Below are 20,316 nucleotides of genomic sequence, written 5' to 3'. Positions count from 1 at the left end.
GAAGGGCTGGGCTGGAGAAGACTATTTTGAAAAAGTCTCCAGCTATGGCCCTGACCCAGAGGCTGCACCTAAGAAAGAGCTGGGAATGTGCACCCGAGGGCAGGATGTGAGCAGACATGAAAACCCTTGCTTTGCCCTCGGCCATGAGTGCACTGCCTGAACCTGGCACTAACTGGATTGGCTCCTTTTCATCTTCACCCTCTGCCCCTCCGTGCAGGGCAACAAGAAAGGCAGATTTAGTAAATTGTAATAAGGAAGCCCACAGGCCAGAGAGCAGAATCATCACCAGTCTTTGCAGTTCAAATATTCACTGCTTCAACAATACAAAAAAAATCAATGAAACCAAGAGCTGGTTCTTTGAAAAGATAAATAAGATTGATGCACCTTTAACCAGATTCACTAAGAAACAAAGAGAGAGGGCTCAAATAAATAAAATCAGATATGAAAGAGGTGGTGTAACAACCGACTCAACAGAAACACAAAGGATTGTAAGAAAATACTATGAGCAACTATATGCCAACAAACTGGACAACATGGATGAAAAGGACACATTCCTAGAAGCATACAACCTTCCAAAGCTGAATCAAGAAGAGGCAGAAAACCTGAATAGGCCAATAACAACTAATGAAATTGAAGCAGTAATCAACTCCCAGGAAACAAAAGTCCTGGACCAGATGGATTTACAGATGAGTTTTACCAAACATTAAAAGAAGAATTAACGCCTATTCTGCCCAAACTATTCCAGAAAATTTAAGAGGAGGGAAAACTCCCGAACTCTTTTTATGAAGCCAGCATCATCCTAATCCCAAAACCAGATTAAGACACTACAGAGAAAGAAAATTACAGGCCAATATCCCCAATGAACATAGATGCTAAAATCCTCACTAAAATACTAGCAAACTGGATCCAGCAATACATTAAAAAGATCATACATCATGACCAAGTGGGATTTATTCTGGGGATGCAAGGCTGGTGTAACATTCACAAACCAATAAATGTGATACATCTCATAAAAAAATGAAGGACAAAAATCATATGATCATATCAATAGATGCAGGAAAAGCATTCAACAAAGTCCAGCACCCATTTCTGATAAAAACTCTCAGCAGAGTGGGAATAGAGGGATCATACCTCAACATAATAAAGGCCATATATGACAAACCTACAGCCAACATCATATTCAATGGGCAAAAACTAAAACCATTTCCCTTAAAAACAGGAACAAGACAGGGATGTCCACTTTCACCACTCTTATTCAATATAGGACTGGAAGTCCTTGCCACAGCCATCGGACAGGAAGAAAACATAAAAGGCATCCAAATTGGAAAGGAGGAAGTAAAACTGTCATTATTTGCAGATGACATGATCTTGTACATAGAAAACCCTAAAGACTCCATCAAAGTACTACTAGATTTGATAAACAAATTTGGCAAGGTAGCTGGATACAAAATCAGCATCTGGAAATTGGTGGCATTCTTATACACCAACAATGAACTTTCAGAGAGAGAAACTAAAAAAAAAATACCATTTACCATTGCAACTAAAAAAATAAGACACCTAGCAATAAACTTAACCAAGGATGTAAAAGACCTGTATTCGGGCCCGGCCAGGCGTGGCTCAGCAGTTGAGCGTCAACCTAGGATCTAGGCGATCGGGGTTCGATTCCTGGTCAGGGCACATGCCCGGGTTGCGGGCTCGATCAATGACTCTCTCATCATTGATGTTTCTATCTCTCTCTCCCTCTCCTTTCCTCTCTCTGAAATCAATAAAGATATATTAAAAAAAAGACCAAAAAAAAAAAGAAAAAAGAACTGTATTTGGAAAACTACAGGACATTGAAAAAAGAAATAGAGGAAGATTTAAACAAGTGGAAGAATATACCATGCTCATGGATTGGAAGAATTAATATCATTAAAATATCCGTACTACCCAAAGCAATTTGTAGATTCAATGCAATTCCTATTAAAATACCAACAGTATATTTCACAGATCTAGAACAAACATTTCAAAAATTTATGTGGAACCATAAAAGGCCCCAAATAGCTGCAGCCATCTTGAGAAAAAAGAACAGTGTGGGAGGGATTACTTTACTGTATATCAAACTGTACTACAAAGCCATTGTAATCAAAACAGCCTGGTATTGGTGCAACACCAGATATATAGACCAATGGAACAGAACAGAGACCCCAGAAATAGACCCAAGCCATTATGGTCAGTTAATATTTGACAAAGGAGGCAAAAGCATACTATGGAGAAAAGAGAGCCTCTTCAATAAATGGTGCTGGGAAAACTGGACAGGTCCATGCAAAAGATGAAACTAGACCACCAGCTTTCATCATACACAAAAATAAACTCAAAATGGATAAAAGACTTAAATGTAAGTCATGAAACTATAAAAGTCCTGGAAGAAAACATAGGCAGTAAAATCACAGACATCTCACGTAGTGGAATTTTCACTGATACATCTCCTAGGGCAAGAGAAACAAAAGAAAAAATAAGCATATGGGACTACATCAAACTAAAAAGCTTCTGCACAGCAAAAGAAAACAGTCTCAAAATACAAAGGAACCCCACTGTCTGGGAAAACATATTTGCCAAGGATGTATCTGATAAGGGGCTAATTTCCATAGTGTACAAAGAACTCATAGCACTCAGCAAGAGGAAGGCAAAGAATCCAATTAAAAAATGGGCAAAGGACCTGAGTAGACACTTCTCCAAAGAGGAAATACAGATGGCCAAGAGACACTTGAAAAAATGCTCAACGTCGCTAATCATCAGATAGACGCAAATTAAAACCACAATGAGGTATCACTTCACACCTGTCAGAATGGCTCCATCAACAAATCAACATACGACATGTGCTGGCGAGGGTGTGGAGAAAGGGGAACCCTAGTGCACTGCTGGTGGGAATGCAGACTGGTGCAGCCACTATGGAAAACAGTGTGGAGGTTTTTCAAAAAATTAAAAATGGAGCTGCCTTTTGACCCAGTGATCCCACTTCTAGGAATATATCCTAAGAATCCTGAAACACTAATCAGAAAGAATATATGCACCCCTATGTTCATAGCAGCACAGTTTACAATAGCTAAGATCTGGAAACAGCCCAAGTGCCCATCAGTAGATGAGTGGATAGAAAAGCTGTGGGACATTTACACCATGGATACTACGCAGCTGTAAAGAAGGATCTCGTACCATTTGGGACAGCATGGAAGGAACGGGAGAATATTAGGCTAAGTGAAATAAGCCAGGCAGAGAAAGACAAACATCACATGATCCCACTTACATGTGGAACCTAAAGAACTTAATAAACTAATGAACAGAAATGATTCAGCGACGAGTCTCAGAGGGATGGAGGAGGGCAGATGGGTGGAGGGGGAGAGAGTAACCAAAGAACTTATATGCATATATGCACAACCCAAGGATACAGACAATGGTTTGGAGAGGGACTGGGGAGGGGGGTGGGACGGGGTGGATGGGTCATTGGGGAGAAAAAGGGACATCTGTAATATTTTGAACAACAACAACAAAAATTCACTGCTTTATCTCCCACCCCATCCCTCCCACAGCAGTGGTCATGCTATTCTCAAGTGAATGGAGAAAGGGCGTCACAAATTCCTAGTCCCCATAGTGATCCTCACCCAGGAAGTAAACATTTCATAGGGAGTCATTGTAGCACCTACATCTCAAGGCGACAGAGCCCACTGGGAAGCCTGACAGGAATGTTGACTTCTGGACACAGGGTTTATAAACACTGTGTGCCCTGAATATCATCCTAGACTAAATCACCATAGTGCACACAGTACTGATTTGAATCTAAAAGACTAGGTGAAATCAATTTGTTTCTTCACTTACTGTAATGGTAGAAAGTCTAAAGCATCCTTAAAACTATCACACTGGGCTGAGCATTGGAGGGCCAACAAAGATCTTAAGGAGAAACCTTTATTTTTCTCTCTTTGAGTCAAAGAATATTATGCTGAAGGAGACTTTAGTGACCACCCAGTGCAACCTACTCATTTTCCAGACAAGAAAAGTAAAGCCCAGAGAACAGATGGGCTGTCTCCCCTAGTCAGATGGGGCTTAAAAATATATATGTATATATATTATAAATATATATGTGTATTTTTTCCCCATGAGCTTTAGTGAAAGTGACCAGTATCATCTCATTTCCTGGCTTCTCAAGTCCAGGATCCAGCCAAATCTAACTGATATTCACAGCTTGAATATACTTCATACTTTCTTACCTCCACATTACCCCCCCATCACTTGGAATGCCCTACTTCACCTCTTCACAACCCCCCCGCCCCCAACTTCCATCTTTTGAAACAGCTTTCATCCATTGGTGATTAGCTCAAGCATACCATCTCTTTGATAAAAATTCTCTGCCAAAATAAAATTTCTTTTGTCCACAACTACAACAACGGCACTTACAAACTACTTCTTATGAACCATGCTGCTTGCTTATATTTGATCTCATTTAGTCCTCAAAATAACAATCTGAGGTTGATACTATCTGTAGTCACATTTTACAAATGGGGAAATTGAGGCACGGGGAGGTTAAATCACTTTTCTAGGGTCACTCAGCTAAGAAGTGTTTTTGATGGTTTATTATAAATGTGCTACATATTATCATTATGCTGATGAAAAAAGAAAACTGGATTCTTTAATAGGGTACTTTTTTAGACAAACAAACAAATAAATAAATGAAAACTGATTAATATATAGAGATTAAAACCATTTAGTTAATGGGCACAGAATTCCTGAAATTTCAAACCTTCCTTTGGTCTAAATCTGGTTAAAAGTATAAGGCATTGTTACTTGGATTTAATTTCAGGAGGTGGGCATGTAGAAAGTATGCTGGGGCTGTTCTTTCAGGACCAAGTCCACTGACTGTGAGTCCTGCACCTCTCACCTGACGTCTGCTACACCTGTTCGGGGTCTAGCTGGTTGGCAGTGTAAATAGTTTTTGCACAGTACACACAAGGCAGATCTAACTCACCTACTGGGGGTTTAACCTGAGCCCTGGACTTGAATACAATGGTTAGCTATGTGTGCATTTTTCTAGAGACAGGTTTCCTAATGTTTGCCAGATTCCCCAAGGGGTCTGTATATAACATACATTAGAAGGGTTGTCCCTGTCTCATAGGTATTGTGGAGCATTTTGGGAAAGATGGGAAGACTCTGTGGTAGGGAGAACAGATTTCTTGGATTGAAATGCGACATTTATTCCCTCTGGAGAGAGTGGGTTTGAGGAGAGGGTGTCCCTATGTGTTGATGGTGCCATTATCCTTATAGCTTTCAAGCTCAGGAGCTCAAGAGGCTTAGCCATCCCTACCACAGCACCTGACGGTTGGTGAGCCTGAGTCTTAGACAAATGGGGTGACTTATCCAAAGCCACACAGCTCAGGGCTGGGATAACTGAGAGTCCAGCTCTCATTCTGTTTCACGATCCCTCCACATTAGTTCAAATAACATCCTATTAAAGTGATGACAGTTACAAGGAAGAGTCCACCCAAACACCCAATATCCACACATGACCTGTGGAAGCAAAGCTCTGTCATCTGGCTCCAGCGAATTTTATACAAGAAATTCCCCTCTTCTAATGCTTTCTCTGTTCCCCAGCTTTGTAACATTATTCTATAAGAAAGAACTGAGTGGATGCTAACTAGATTTGTTGTGGTGATCATATTGCAATACGTTATATACAAATATTAAATCATTATGTTACACACCCCAAACTATATAATGTTATATGTCAATTATATCTAAAAACCTTAAGAGAAGAATTGACTTGTGCACTTTTCCCACTAAAGGTAAAGGAGAATTAAATTGACCTATAGTTGGTGTTTTAATTTTTTTTTCTTGCCATTAAATACCTTTCATTCTTCAATTTCTCTCTCTCCTTCCTATCTCAAATACCTCTGCTCACCAGCACCAGGACACCAGAAGGTAAAAGATGGTGTAAGCATGAGAGTTTTACTACCCTAGGATAGTAATAATAGTAATCAGCACAATGTCCCAGTGTGTTAGAATCCACGCAGTGTGTATATCTCATTTGAACCTCAAAGCACATCTATACAGGAGCAAGGAATTATAATTTTCATTTGACACATGATGAAACCAGACTTTTCTGAAAAGCAAACAGTACCCCTAAGCAGAATAACAACAACTTCTGTCTAACTCTGAATTTTACCCAGACCTTAATTTTAGTGTGGTAAACATGGGGACCAAAGTCTTTGGAAGATCCCAAATTCAGGACCCCAAATCCAATTAATTAACTAGATATACTTACGCATATATAGGCTAATTATATATGCAAGTATAGAGAAAGATGCATATATTACCACCTTTTCTGTCTAGAATATCCGTACTTTTGCTCTTAACTGGGAAAAAACTGAGGTGCAGAGAGAAGGTGATCTGTCCTTTCCCACTAAGTCAAAGTTACACCAAAGAGAACTATCGCTCCACAGTGTGGAAATGTTCTTCCTGGGATGTGGTTAATTTTAACACAATGTTACCATAGTCAAGTACAGCGGTGCCTCGGTTTCCGAATGGACTCCGCTCCGGGAGACCGCTCGAGCTCTGAAAGGTTCGAAAGCCGAGGGATCACAGCCCACAGCTGGGCCTCAGGATCCTGCCCTCAGGGGAGCCGCGGGGCATGTTCGACTCCGAGGCGTGTTCGAAAACCGAAGCATTCACTTCCAGGTTTACTGCGGCGTTGGTAACCCGAAATGTTTGTCAACAGAGACATCAGAAAACCGAGGCACCACTGTATTGTTTAAGTGACAATACTCTTTATGTGCAAAGTAAAATCTGATAGTATCGCCAGCAGAGTCTTCCCCTCTTTTTAAAATAAAGAACTTCAAAGCAGAGTGAGAGGGTTTTAATAAAAAACCCAAAGAGCAAGATTTCTAACATCTTTACCATGAATAAGCTCCATTCCTTAGTTGTTTACCCTCTAAAAAATTCCAGGTTTATTTTTTCCCCAACACATCATCTGTTGAAAAAATATTGTGTGTTTACCACCCCAGGTCAAGTCTCTATCACCATTCATCCCCCCTGCACTCCCCCCCCCCAATTCCAGATTTTAAGAGAACAAAGATACCTAAAAATCTAAAATAATTCTGGCCCTCAAATATATTACAATTCTTAAGAAACCAGAGATAATTTAAAATCTAAAATAGTGCTAAATGTCAATTATTAGAAAATTATTTTTTCCTTTTTATGATCATTTTATCTTGGTAAACAATTTTTCTCAGTACTCTCCTTAAACATCACTATTTAAAAACTGAATCAAGAAATTGATGGTGTGTTGCTTGCTTTTGCCCAAGAGACACTTGTCATTTTGAAAGAACCCCAGGGCAAATCTTGAGTGAAGAGATTAGAGTTGAAGGGAATTTTACAAGGAATCAGTCTAATCTTCTATTCTGGGTAGTACTGTCATTTACAATAGACCTGAGAGGAAACCAAGCAGTATCTATTAGAATATGGCTAATGACAGGGAGCTCACTCCTTCACAGTGTTCTACCCTTCTGTTCAGCAGCCCTCATCATTTTATAGTTATTCCTTTTTTTTTAAGTAAAAACCAACCTCCTCTTAACTTTTGCCCAAACCTGACTCCTATGTGACACAAAGTCCCCTCTTGTGTCACATATGAATTCTGACGACCTGATTACTTGCTTCAAGCTTTTGTTTTTCAGATGAAATACCTCAGTTTCCTTGATTTGTTTTCCTATACCTGAGGTTCAGGTACATCAATATCATCCTTCCCTAAGGATGTCATTATAATTTACCATCTATTATAATTTACTAGTCTCCCTTTTAAAATGTGCACCTCAAAATTTATGCACCTTTGGTAACTGCCAGAAGTTGTTGTTGCTGAGAAATGACTCTTGGTTTATACAAGCAGCTCTCTGTTGCTCACTGCACTCAGTTTCAGTGACAGTGGGTCTATGGCCTGAGGACCTACCTTTGCCAAGGTCTCATCATCCAGGTGATTCTTCTGAATCACATGTTGAAGTGCAAAATAAATCTTTTCCTGAAGCTTCTGGACCTTCCTTGGTTCTATCAGCCAGGCTCGGTCTGACAAAGGAGAGGAATGGGTAAGCAGGGGCTGGAACGTAAGCTTTGTTTTATTTCACCTACATGTACAAGGGCTGAGTTTTGGACCCATTTCAAATTAGTTCCAAATTACTTCTGAAGTTATGTAACTTTTTATAGAGAACATAAATATTCTATAAGCATCTCCATGATGACAGGGATGCACAATACATCGACATAAGAAATCAGGATGGCGGTAAGGAACCCATGGTTAAATAAACTCCTTCATGTTTATTATTGTCTGTGACAATTTATATCTCTCACACCTTTTCTGGACATATGCTGAGATTTTCTTTCAAAGTGGAGGTTAGTGATTTGTGAAGAAATGAGCTATAGAAGTGAAGAAAATTTATTGTACAGGAATATTTTTGGTATTAAGGACCCCCTTTCCCTTTTATAAGCTATGTTATCATTTCTATAGCATAAACATAAATCAAATTTAAAAATTTTATCCTGAGTCTTCTTTTTCTATATTGAATTTTTCAATGGTGAATAGGATAAGCCCTCTATTCCTGTCTCCCTTCCTCCTTTCCTTCCTTTTTACTCTCTTCCCGTCCTTCCTCCCTCCCTCTCTTCATTTTATCCTTCCCTCCCTCTTTCCCTCCTTCCTTCCTTTCTTCCTAGAAGCTCTAGACACCATGGTGACAAAATTCAGCCCAGCATCAATGCCTCAGGTGGGAACTTCAGTGGAGAGACACCTGGAGTCTCCAAATGCTGAAAAATACTCATGGAAAAGAACCCGGACATGATCCTTCTGAACGCAGTTCAGGTCAGGTGAGAAACTCGACTCTGTAATCCTAGACAGGGCAAGAACAAGCCTAGCCAACAGTTAAGCAAACCCTTACGTAAGTGAGCACAAAAGCCTTCAGTTGACAATTGTCAGTCAGAATAAATTAAGTTTCCCTCCCTCTCCCTTCTCTAAACTATCTGGAGCTGAATAGACAGTGGTCATTATGGCAAGAACCTGCGGGAGGGAAAGGGGGGTTCTGGCACGAGATGGAGCCTACATAGTCTGGAAATCTCTCTTCCCTCTTTTTGAATATGGCACTAGGCCAGAGTGGCAAACAAGGCATTTGGAGTAGCTAAAGCCTCTGAGTGTGGGTCTGTTACCGGGGTTGGAAGACTCCCCACTAGGTAGAGTAAGCCAAATATAGAGCTTCCAAACAGCAGAATTTGGTGGCCACAGCTTGTTCTTTCTGGAGAATGGATCCATAATTCAGTTGATTCCTAACTCATAAGGTACAGCCTTGCCTTCCTGCTGGAGTAGTTATCTTTAAGGCTTGTTTAGGTTTGACATATCATGTCTTAAATATTTGCTGTTAGGAATTTACTGACTTGCCAGAGATAGGACAGTGAATTTTGCAACATTTCCTTTGAGCAAGCAGACATCAGGGTGAAACCACCTCCCTCAGCGTAGATCCACAAGGCTTAGAATTGAATTCTACTGAACTACGCTCTATGGGAACGATAAAATGCAGAGAGAAAATGGTAGGAGAAAAATTATTTGGCATTTGGTTGCTACCAGAAGAAATAAATATGTCTTGTCACTTCTTCCATTTTGAAAATAAATAAAGACTAACTGCTAAAAGTGTAGAGGCCGGTATTATTGATAGGTACAGCTAGAATGATATGTCAAAGTGTATCATCATAGGTAAGACTAATTTTTTTTCCTGCTTCCCTGAAAAATATGTTATGGTATAAGAAAAATGATCTAGTCTCTAGAGATAAATGGGTTATTGAAGGAATGAGTCTTTTGATAGTAAAAATTAGCAAGAACGTGTCTTTCTGTCAGCAGAGAACTTCCAGTGACACTGCTATCCCTTGACCCCAAATCTAACTGAGTGCGTGACTCTGGGTTCCCATTCAGGCTGAAGCAAGAGCCACGACTGTATTAGGATTCTCCACATTTTCAAGCTGGCACATAGTTTTAAAAAGAATCTCAGTTGCTACAGTTCTATCTATAAGTGCCACACCGTACCTTCTTTGAAAACTTTTTGCTGTTTTATTGCATTTTAGAGCTAAGCAAGGTCTTTATTATTATGAAACCCAACCCTCTCACTTTATGCATGAGGAAACGGAGGCTCTGGGGGGTCAGTGCTGATGGTCACCCAGATGAGTGGTGACAGAGCCTGTACTAGGATGTGTGCTGCCACATCAGAGGTTCTTCCTTTTCTGGTCAAGGGCTATTTTTTCCCTTGCTGTCCTCACCTCCCTTTAAAGACCCCAATGTGGCTAAAAAAAGAAAGAGAGAGAAAAGTAGAGGCACCGGCATTTGTTTGAAATGAGCACACCAACATTACTCTGGGTGGAAAAGCCAGAGAAAGATATTTAAAGAGGAGAAAGTTTATGTTTTACTTATTTTAGTTCCTATACTGGATCTTTCATTCAGGTATATTCCTCCTGAGTTTCACCTTACTGGAAATTTTTCCCCTATGTCCTTTATTTTTAAAATCAAAATGAAACTTAGTTGTAACAAGTCACTGTCAGTTCTTATTTATCTGTTAAAGAATGATTTTTCTTCTCTGAATTTGGAGTGAGCCTTACCACATGCTCTACTCTTGCTTTTGAGACAAAGTTGATCATTTAATTTCACTTGAGACTACTTTCCTTTGAATTGTCCAAAAATATCACAAGCTTGCTAAAGAGAATATGGTTCTTTTAAAGTTCCCCTCGAGCACCTAGGCTGAAGTAGGTGTAGTCCATGTGAAAGATAGTAAAACAGGTTAAAAAGAAAAGGTAAAAACCTCAGGCTTCCTACCTGGAGATATGAGAACAGCAGATGAAAACAAAGCAATCTCCTCCTCAGTCAGCTGCAAGGAGCACAAATTCTTTGCAAAGTCAAATGCTTCATTCACTAGGTCATCAGAACCTATATAAAAAAGGCAAATTAAAAGAAAACACTTGATTGGAATGCGCAATAGTAAGAAAAGTCCCCAAATCAAAAAGTTATTCAAGGTTTTACCTAGTAGGTACATAGAAAAATATTTCCAAGTTTCTATCCATAAGAAGTGATTTAGTAGTAATCATAGAACAAGGAATCTGGGCAACATCTTGTCCAGATAATGGAAGTGAATATTACCAATAAGGGGCAGATGGAAATGGTATGTAATATCCAAGTGGGACTATATAGCTCAACTCTAACTGTCTAACTTTGAAATTAGTTCCAACTAAAAAAAATTAAATAAGTGACTTGGGGATCCTTTAGTATAGAGACAGCTTTCATAGAAAACCTAAAACATTCTGTATAGGGGCTGAGAGCTATCAATCTTGGTGGCACTTGAGCCTGGTAATGTAGGGGGTCCAGGAGCCTCAAACTGAGATGTTAGAAACCAATAGAGCAGAGATGAGGTACCTTTCAATTTGGTAAATTCTCCGGAAATTTGATTGAGGAACAAGCATTCATTTATTTTTACCTTCTAATGAATGATTTGCAAGCCAGTTGCTTAGCCATTGTGAATTTTGGCAAAATAATGCTTTATCCCTAAACTGATCCTTGGTAAATGTTTATTTTATGAAGCTGGAAATATCCCCAAGTTGCTTGCCAAGGCTTTTCCTCCTTTCTTGAAAATCTAGCCTTGGAGATGACATGGATGTGTATCAGCTGCAGAAGGAAACACTGCCAGCCCCGATGGCGCTGTTGCCTGCATATCACCTAACAGCACAAGAGGTCAAAGGGCGGTGGCCTTCTTGGATGTCCGGGCAGGATATGGAACAAATGGTACTGTCAGTCATTAAAACCTTTCCTGGCATTAGCCCATCTTTGTTAACGTTCTCCTTATCCTAGCCTTGTGCTGATGACTGATGCGAATGATCCACAGACTTCCACAGAGTGACTCTGATCGTGCCCTCCCACGAGCATGGCCTGGGGGTCATTCTGGGCAGGTTGACACCCACTCTTTCTGTGGTTTCAGACTTCATGAGTTAACAGGGAGAGAGTCACCTCCCTGAGTGAGAAATAAATGAAGGAACCCCTCTTTTAACTATCTTACCTAATGATTATGAATTAACAAAAAAATGTAAGAGGTCACCCCATGGATCACCAGTGGTCTACATAATGTATTTGTGAAGCAGTAAGCTAGAAGGTAAAAGGAAAGCTGACCCTACAAAGAATAACCTATACTGCATCCCAGACCTTTTAGAAAGAGTCTTCATTGATTTCCGAATGAGCCCTGGTCAGTCTCAATAGGGTTCACGGTTCTCTCCTTCCTTTCATATTTGGATGCATAATTACAAGATCTGAAGAGTTAGACAAAACACTGGAGGCCCACCTAATGCAACCCTTATCAGAAGTGATTTACTAGCTCACATTAAAGAATCAAGTTATTTCATTTACCAACTTCAAGCTGAGTGGAGAAACTGCAGGTAGCCAATAAAACTGTGTCATCATCAAAGGTAAACTTACCTAAGGCTTTGAACATTTGCATTCCTCCATATTTTCCTTCAAACAGAACAGTGTTGTTTAATGGGTTGAAGGCACGGCACATTCTCACTAAAACCACTTCCAAGCAACCTATGAGTAAAAACAACAACGAAACTATGCGTAATGTATGCAGCCATAAAGAGGTTATTACTGCATATAGGTCAAGAGACTTTCAAAAACTTTAAAACACGCACACAGACACATATAGACACACATATACAGAAATCCTTCAAGATTCCTTCCCAAGTAAAACTACCTATTTTAGAAAGACAGCTCTCTTGATGCTTATGTGAGGAATTAAAGAGAAAATACACTTAAAAGGTGGCTCAAGTGGAGGGAAGAAACATTTTTTAAAGCGATATTTCTCTCTATTTTTTGTCTAATATTAAAGTTAGTTTCAGCTCTTGCATTCACAGGTGATGGTAGTGACCCAGAAAGGAGCTGTGCGGCAGGCAAGCCCAGGTTGCTAACTTTTGTAGATGATTTGATATTGGGAAAACTAGCTGCCTGCTTTCAGTTGACATATTCTGTATACATTTTAGCACTTGATGACTTTAAATAGGGACTCCTTCAGTGTATTTCTTGGGGCACCATTATATCTGATGTTTTTTGAAATGAGAGTTTCTTGGTCAAATAAGTTTTGGCAAAATGCCGAATATTATGTCTCTCCAGAGAGGAATGAATTATGGGAGGAATGAGTCTGAACAATCACAGATCAAAGGCTTGGAGAAGTTCCAACATGAAGGAGCTTGTTCAGCCTTGAGAGACCTGGCATTTTTCTGACTTCACTGTTAGCCCGATGAGGACAGGACCCTTGCCTGCAGCCATAGGCATTTTAGCCATAGGTTATTTTAGCCACTCATTTATTTCCATGACCTAATAAAGTCTCTGGCACATAGTAGGTGCTTAATAAATATTTATTGAATGAGTTTACTACCTTTGTTTTTTCCTCCTGAACATTTATTGACATCCTGAGGAGCTACTGCTGCACAGCTTCTCCTCATTTTGGAGAAATGGGATTTCGCCCCGTAGAGTGTTGGAAGGTGACAGCTAGACTCAGCAGCCACAAGTTTGCATGAGGGCATCATATAGGTAACTTGGTCACACTTGTGGTGTACCCAGGGGTACCCATGGTGCTCTCCTTATGCTGCTACTTTATATTTATATCTCTGTGTTATTTCTTTTGTTCTGCTGATTTCTCTCCCTCATATGTGACCTAGAATAGGGGCTTACACATAGGAGGGGATTTGTAAATATTAATTGAAACGATGTTTTTCTAACAAAAACAATAGGTACCATTTATTATCTACAATGTGGAAGGCAATTTCTGTTGCCCCTTACATTCATTATTTTATTTGCTCCTTACAATACCACCTCAGGTAAGTTTTATTAGCCCCTTTCTATGGATGAGTTACAGGAGGCTTAAAGATAGGTTAAGTTTTCTGCCTTTTATATTAAAGTTAACATTTTTACAGTAGGCAGAGATGATAAAAATTATATGACCCAATGGTTCCCGAATGTCAGTCTGTGGACCAGTTGTATCTGAGACTTAGTAAAAAATGAAATAAACTGGGTTCCCTTCTAGGAGATTCATATTCCATGGGCCTCAGATGTTGCCTGTGACTGAGAACAGTGAGTAACCTCCTCCGATGCTGTGGATGCAGTTCTAACTTCAGAATTCATTATTTCTGGCTCATCTCTTTATTTTTCATCTAGAGAGTTTAGCTCAAGGTCACATATCAAGTGTGGTGGATTTTATTTTTCAAAGAAAGTCACAAAAATATCTACCATTCCACATGTTTTCTAGAGCCTTACCACTCTCCCATGAAGAAGTAGAGTCCATGTCTCCTACCCTTGAGCCCAGGTGGGCCTTCATGACTGCATCCAGTAGTAATAACACCGTCTACCTTCTGAAGCTAAGTCAGAGAAATGCCATGTCCTTCTGTCTTGCTCTCTTGCAGTGCTAGCTTTTGAAACCTAGGAACTATTCTGTGAGAAAGTCCAAGCAGCCTATGGAGAGGCTCCCATGGATAAGAACCGAGGTGCCCAGGCCAGAACCTTGGTTGAATTCTGGGCTGTTCACCAGCACAAACTGTCAGCCACACGAGTGAACCATTTTGAAAGTGGATTCTCTTGCCTCCTCCCCACCTCCCCCATCAAGTTGCCTCAGTGAGCAGGACAAGCCATCCCTGCTGAGCCTTGCTCAAATTGTAGCTTTGGGAGAGCAAAAGAAATGATTATTGTTGTTTGAACTAGTTTTGGTGTTGTTTTTACCCAGCAGTAGGTAACTGATATATCAAGTTAATGTTTGAGTCAAGATTTACACCCTCCTGTATCATTTGGTAAAGAAGCAGCAGGAACTTAGAATAACTTAGAATTCTATGTGGCCCAAGTTCAAATGCCATCTTTGCTGTCTATTGGCTTTGTGATACTGAACACAGCCCTTCACTCCTAACAACCTTTACTTCCTTTTCTATAAAATGGAAACAATACCGATCTCACAAGATTAAATGAGATATCATAGGTAAACATAAACATATATATGTATGCTATTATAGATATAAGGGTATATCATTTATCATTATTGTTACTATGGCCCAGGATCATGGAGGTTAACGTACACTGAATGGTGGTTCTTGTCTTCGGTTTTCAAATAGGGCAAAGAAAGACAAATACTTTTTTTTTTCCTGTTTGGGTGATAGCATCTGTAAAGTCAATCATATGCAGTTTCTTGAGCTACTTCCTAATTGTGTGTGTGTCAGAGTATATGCGAGAGAAGGGGGAGAGAAAGATGAGAGCATGGTGGAGTTTCTGCCGGTGTATTCTGGCTGCAGGCTATCCTCATTAAAATGATTGGAAATGACCACAGAGGCAGAGCTCAGCTAGCCTGGATTTTTCTACCCCCACCAACAGAAGGCAAGAAGTACATTTTAGAGCCAGCTCAGCAATTCAGCCACCTTGACACGCTAATTACTTGCACTGCCTGTCAAGCTGGGTATCTCAACCTTCACAATTAATAGCTCTCCTTTCAATAAGCAAAATTGTATTTGATTTCAAAGGGGATCTGAATGAGCATCAGGGCATTTTTATTGCCGAGAATTTCCTTTGGGAGTTGGCTGACAGCGTGGGTGGTAAAAATGAGGTACTCATTGGAAGGAGGATTTTTCTAGAACCAACATTGAGCTCAGGGTTGACCACATCCTGGCCTAAAACAGGCCCACCCCATGAATCTTCTCCTCACTTACCTGACTTCAGAAGTAGAATCTGATCGTTTTGACAGAGTTCCATAAAGCCTGTTATCCGCTTTGCAAACTCTACCACGTACTGGATGGCGTGAGTGATCTGGATGGCACATTGCTGCCATAGTGCTTCCCTGGACTTCAAGAGAGAAAAGACAGAATGCACATGGAGCAAAGAACAACCTGGAGAGCCAATGAAGTATTCAGGGTCGCCCTACTGTGCTTACCTGTCACTTAGGGAGCAAGGTGGGAGTTTACTGGATTCCTTTAAAAGAGGTAGACAATATTTTCCAAGATATTGTTTTGACCTGTTTGAACTTTGATACACCACAATGATCAAAGTATTGAGGCTACAATCATGGAAACATTATAATAGCATGTAAAGATAGCTATTTATAGTTTCCTTACTTTCCCCTCTCCTCTTCCTCCATCACCTCATCTAAATAAACTCAAGCTCTTAGTCCATTTTGTGAAAACAAACTCTTGCACTGAGGAATACTGATTTCATTCACAGGCTTTTATAAGGTTATTTTCATGTGTACCTGATGGACACTAGTAATATTTTTATTCTGTGTTCTTTTCACAGAACTTACAGAGTTTTTTTGGTATAAAATGAATTTCAAGAGAAAATATATCAAATAAAATTGCTCTCTTAAGTAATATCGAATCCCAGAAATGTATTTTGCTCTTTGGGTTATTTATCTTGGGATGGGAAACATAAATCCAACTGTGTTAATTCTGGTTTTCATTGACTGTAACTATGCTTTTGTCTTTATATTCATATAGAAGTGGTAAGATTTAATTGTTCCAATATATGCTGTAATTATATATTTAGACACAGACACATTTATACATTTAATTAAAATTTCATTTATTGGTAGAACTTATAATTAAGGATCTCAATCTCAAAGATATTTTGATCGTCATAATTGTGTGTGAGGAGGCATACGACTGGCATCTAGTGGGTAAGACCAAGGATGCTGCTAAACATCCTACAATGCGTAGGACAGTCCCTACAGCAAAGAATTGTCCAGCTCCAAATGTCAGTACTTCTGAGGTTGAGAAAGCCAAAAACAGAAAAACAACAGGAAAACTGTAGTTTTCCAGAGTACCTTGCTCTGATACGCTTTAATTTCTTCGTAAGTGTGGGTCTGCCACGCCAGCTGGTGGAGCTCCTCCATGGTGTATTGACACGTCTCCAAATGGGACTTAATGATGTTCTGTGCAATTCGATCTAAGAAAAAAAGATCAATCAATTTGAGGGTTTGTAAATGAAATCCCACTCTGCTCAAAGAAACCTGCTCTTAATGTGTTTGCTATGAGAATGCCTTTTGGAGGTACTTCAATTATATTAGAGGTTTTTTTTGTTGTTTTTTTAACACTACTATCTATTTTTAAAATCTTTAGACAAACTCTTTATTGTCTATTTTCAATTTTCAACCTCTTAATCAAAATTTACTGCCTTTTTCTTCTCTGACTGATTACACACCTAGGTCTTACAAGTTGTAAAGTGTTCAAATAATTAGTTATTTTAAAAATAAATACAAATTACCATGGCTCTTGCTTTTGGCTTAAAATTCCCCTAACAGTCTTAACATTTACACTCCAAATATTTTAAAATGTTTGAAAATCCTGGAACCCCCCCCATTGTTTATCTCAGAAAGGGGGAATTAAAATACAAATGTATTTGCTCATATTTTTAAAAGGGGAGGATTAAGCAATAATCTAAAAAAAAATAGTTTTCTGTGGAGGAAGGAGAGTAGAGTAGAGGGACAGGGATAGAAGCCAGACTTCTCTGATGATATTATTTTTGTATATTTGGCTTTGGAACCATGTAGATATCTTACATAATTAGTAACAGGAGAGGAGTTACAGATGAAATAATAGGACTCATGAGTTATTGAAGTTGGGTCATGGGGGCATTATATTCTCCTTTATAATTTTTTATATAATGAATTTTTTTCTTTAAAAGAGAGAAAATGATTATATTCATTAAAAAAGTGGTAACAAACATAATCGGTCTTTTGGGGCCATTTATTCCAAATGAATTGCATTTGGTATTGTATCTTAAATACTGATGACTTTGGGTTTGGAGGTATGAAATTTGAACAACAGAACCAGACAAAAGAGTGCTTCTTAAAAACCTACTGTGAATCCCCTGAAGTTGGACAGAGCTGGTAGGACAGTCCCTCCTAATTCCATCTGCTGCTGGAACATATGAACAAGGTAATATCTTAGGAAACCAAAGTACACAGGAATTCTGTATGTGGGGTGTGAGTAGAATGAAGATGATGACTGATTTTCAGCTTAATGACTGTTCTTGGCTCATACAGAAATGGAATTTTTCTTGTGTTTCAATTTGTGCCATTTCAAATGTAATATCTTCTATGGCAATTTTTTTTCTCCTAAATAGCAATTTTTTTTTTTTTTATTTCTCCACGATAATCTCAAAGTAGTACTTAGAACTTTTTTCATACCTTGCTAAGATTCTGGTATATATGGTGTGAAATAAATTGAGTTTTAGTGATGGAGAGAATAAAAAATGTAAGCTTATTAAACTTCTAATTAACTTCCCAAATAAAATAATCTCATATAGCCCATTGCCTGGCATATTATAAACACTGAATAAATAAATTACCATTATTAGGACATTCTATATAGTTTGTCATTAGGGAAGCAGTGTGATGACTCCATTGGAAACAGAGCAAAGAAATTTAATTTTGGAATCACTGCTACACTAAGGAAGATATTTCAATATTTACTAGACTTTCTCAATCAGAACTATAAAGTGGTAGATGTTGAAGGTGCTACAAATGCTAACTTATGATTATAGTTATGCTCTATCTGATTCAGCATTGAGCATTTCTAGGCTTTCATGGCTTATTATCTTATAAAATACTTTCTTGAAAAATCCTATATTCAAAATTTTATTGAATATCCTCTTGTATTGTAAAAAAGGGCAGGAACTACCCTATACATCATATTAAAATAGATTGGTATGTCATGGTTTATCATTTTTCAATTTCACTTGGGCAGTCTAATTACTTAGAATAGAAAAAAACACATATCTATTCCTGGGTAGGTATATAATGAAAACAAAGATTTTTATAGCTCTATAGTTTTCAAAATTTTATCTTCTTGGTGTAGTTTGCTTTCATCTTCAAAGATATGCTGATTTGTCAGTAATTTATAGGCTTCAGGGTTTATAAGCAAAACTACAATTGCTGCTCAAAATTGCATTCTGAAAAACTCTTTATCTGTTTATGACACATCTGGGGAACTGTTGGCCAAAGTTTTAGAATCCTCTAGTCTTCTGCCACCAAAGCTTAGGGTTTTGTGGAGTATGAGGAGTGGGCATAATAAACAGGTGGGCAAGTTAAGCAAAATTGGAAGTTAAACCCTTCATGCATGCTTTAGGACTCAGCTCAGATGTCCATTCCTGGTGACAGTCTCCCTGCTTTTCTATGTCCTTAGATAGTAGGGCCAGCGGCCATTACACTTTAAAAAATATATGTATATATCTTTATTGATTTCAGAGAGAGGGAGAGAGAGAGAGAGATAGAAACATCAATGATGAGAGAGTCATTGATTGGCTGCCTCCTGCACGCCCCCTACTGGGGATGGAGCCCGCAACCCGGGCATGTGCCCTGACCTGGAATCGAACCATGATCTCCTAGATCATAGGTAGATGCTCAACCACTGAGCCAAGCCAGTCAGGCTACCATTACACTTTGACCCTACTTCCAATTAAACCCTCCAATTAAACTAGTCAGGTTCACATTGTGGTTATTTGTGTGGATTTTGTTTGTTCCATGCCCTTCAAGATTGTGAGCTCTTCAATAACTAGACTGCAGAGCCCAGCATAGTGCCTTCATATATTCATTCAGCAAACAGTTTTTGAGAAACTATTATAAGCCAGGTTCAGGTACAGATTTTTAAAAAGACTTTCTTTTCAGGATCTTGCAATAGTAGCATATCATATCATGATGTAATAAATGCCTTGAGTTATTGTGGGATCCCAAAGAAGAAAGTATCTAACTCAATCTGGGGGAGGCAGAAAAATAAACACAGAGAAGATGCCAGTTGACCTGGGTCTGAGTAGGAGTTTGTCACACGAAGAAGAGAAAGATGAACCTCAGGTAGAGGGAATGACATTACAAAGGATAGATAGGAAAACTGGCTATTGGCTTGATAATTCCTGACATTCTATTTTATATCTTCACAACCCTTACCTTTTAGAACCAATTTCCCTTTTACTGAGGAAAAATATGAGGTTCAGAGTGAGTGACTCTAGACCCATTTTTACAGAGGTAGCAAATGGTGTTTTGAAATTGAGTCTGTCTTTTCTAGCAAGAAGTCTATAGTGTTTGCAGCATAGGATGCATGGAAGAGATAAGGGGATATAAGGCTAGGGATGGAAACTGTGACTTGAGACTGAAGAGCTGAGAAAGGAACTTGGATTTTATCTTGTAGGCATGTGAGAGTTTATGGAATCTGTGAAACAGAGGAGTGATGTGGTGGGGTTTTGGCTTTAGAAAAATGGTCCTGGTCATGGCAAAG

At 39.0% G+C, this 20,316-nt stretch overlaps 1 protein-coding gene across 1 annotated transcript in view; it reads right to left on the bottom strand.

Annotated features, from left to right (window-relative positions):
• The window catches only part of RORB (RAR related orphan receptor B), a 61,838-nt gene that overhangs the window by 8,600 nt on the left and 32,922 nt on the right, over window positions 1-20,316 (bottom strand). Inside the window, exons 5-9 of the mRNA XM_016223070.2 lie at window positions 16,869-16,990; window positions 15,763-15,895; window positions 12,500-12,607; window positions 10,856-10,966; window positions 7,967-8,079 (exon numbers count right to left, since the gene is read on the bottom strand). Coding sequence (XP_016078556.2) covers window positions 7,967-8,079; window positions 10,856-10,966; window positions 12,500-12,607; window positions 15,763-15,895; window positions 16,869-16,990 — 587 coding nt within the window. The remainder of the gene's footprint in view (window positions 1-7,966; window positions 8,080-10,855; window positions 10,967-12,499; window positions 12,608-15,762; window positions 15,896-16,868; window positions 16,991-20,316) is intronic.

This window comes from Miniopterus natalensis, chromosome 12 (genome assembly GCF_054644295.1).
Source record: "Miniopterus natalensis isolate mMinNat1 chromosome 12, mMinNat1.hap1, whole genome shotgun sequence".
Taxonomy (NCBI): Eukaryota; Metazoa; Chordata; class Mammalia; order Chiroptera; family Miniopteridae; genus Miniopterus; species Miniopterus natalensis.
This window is presented reverse-complemented; position numbering and strand designations above follow the sequence as displayed.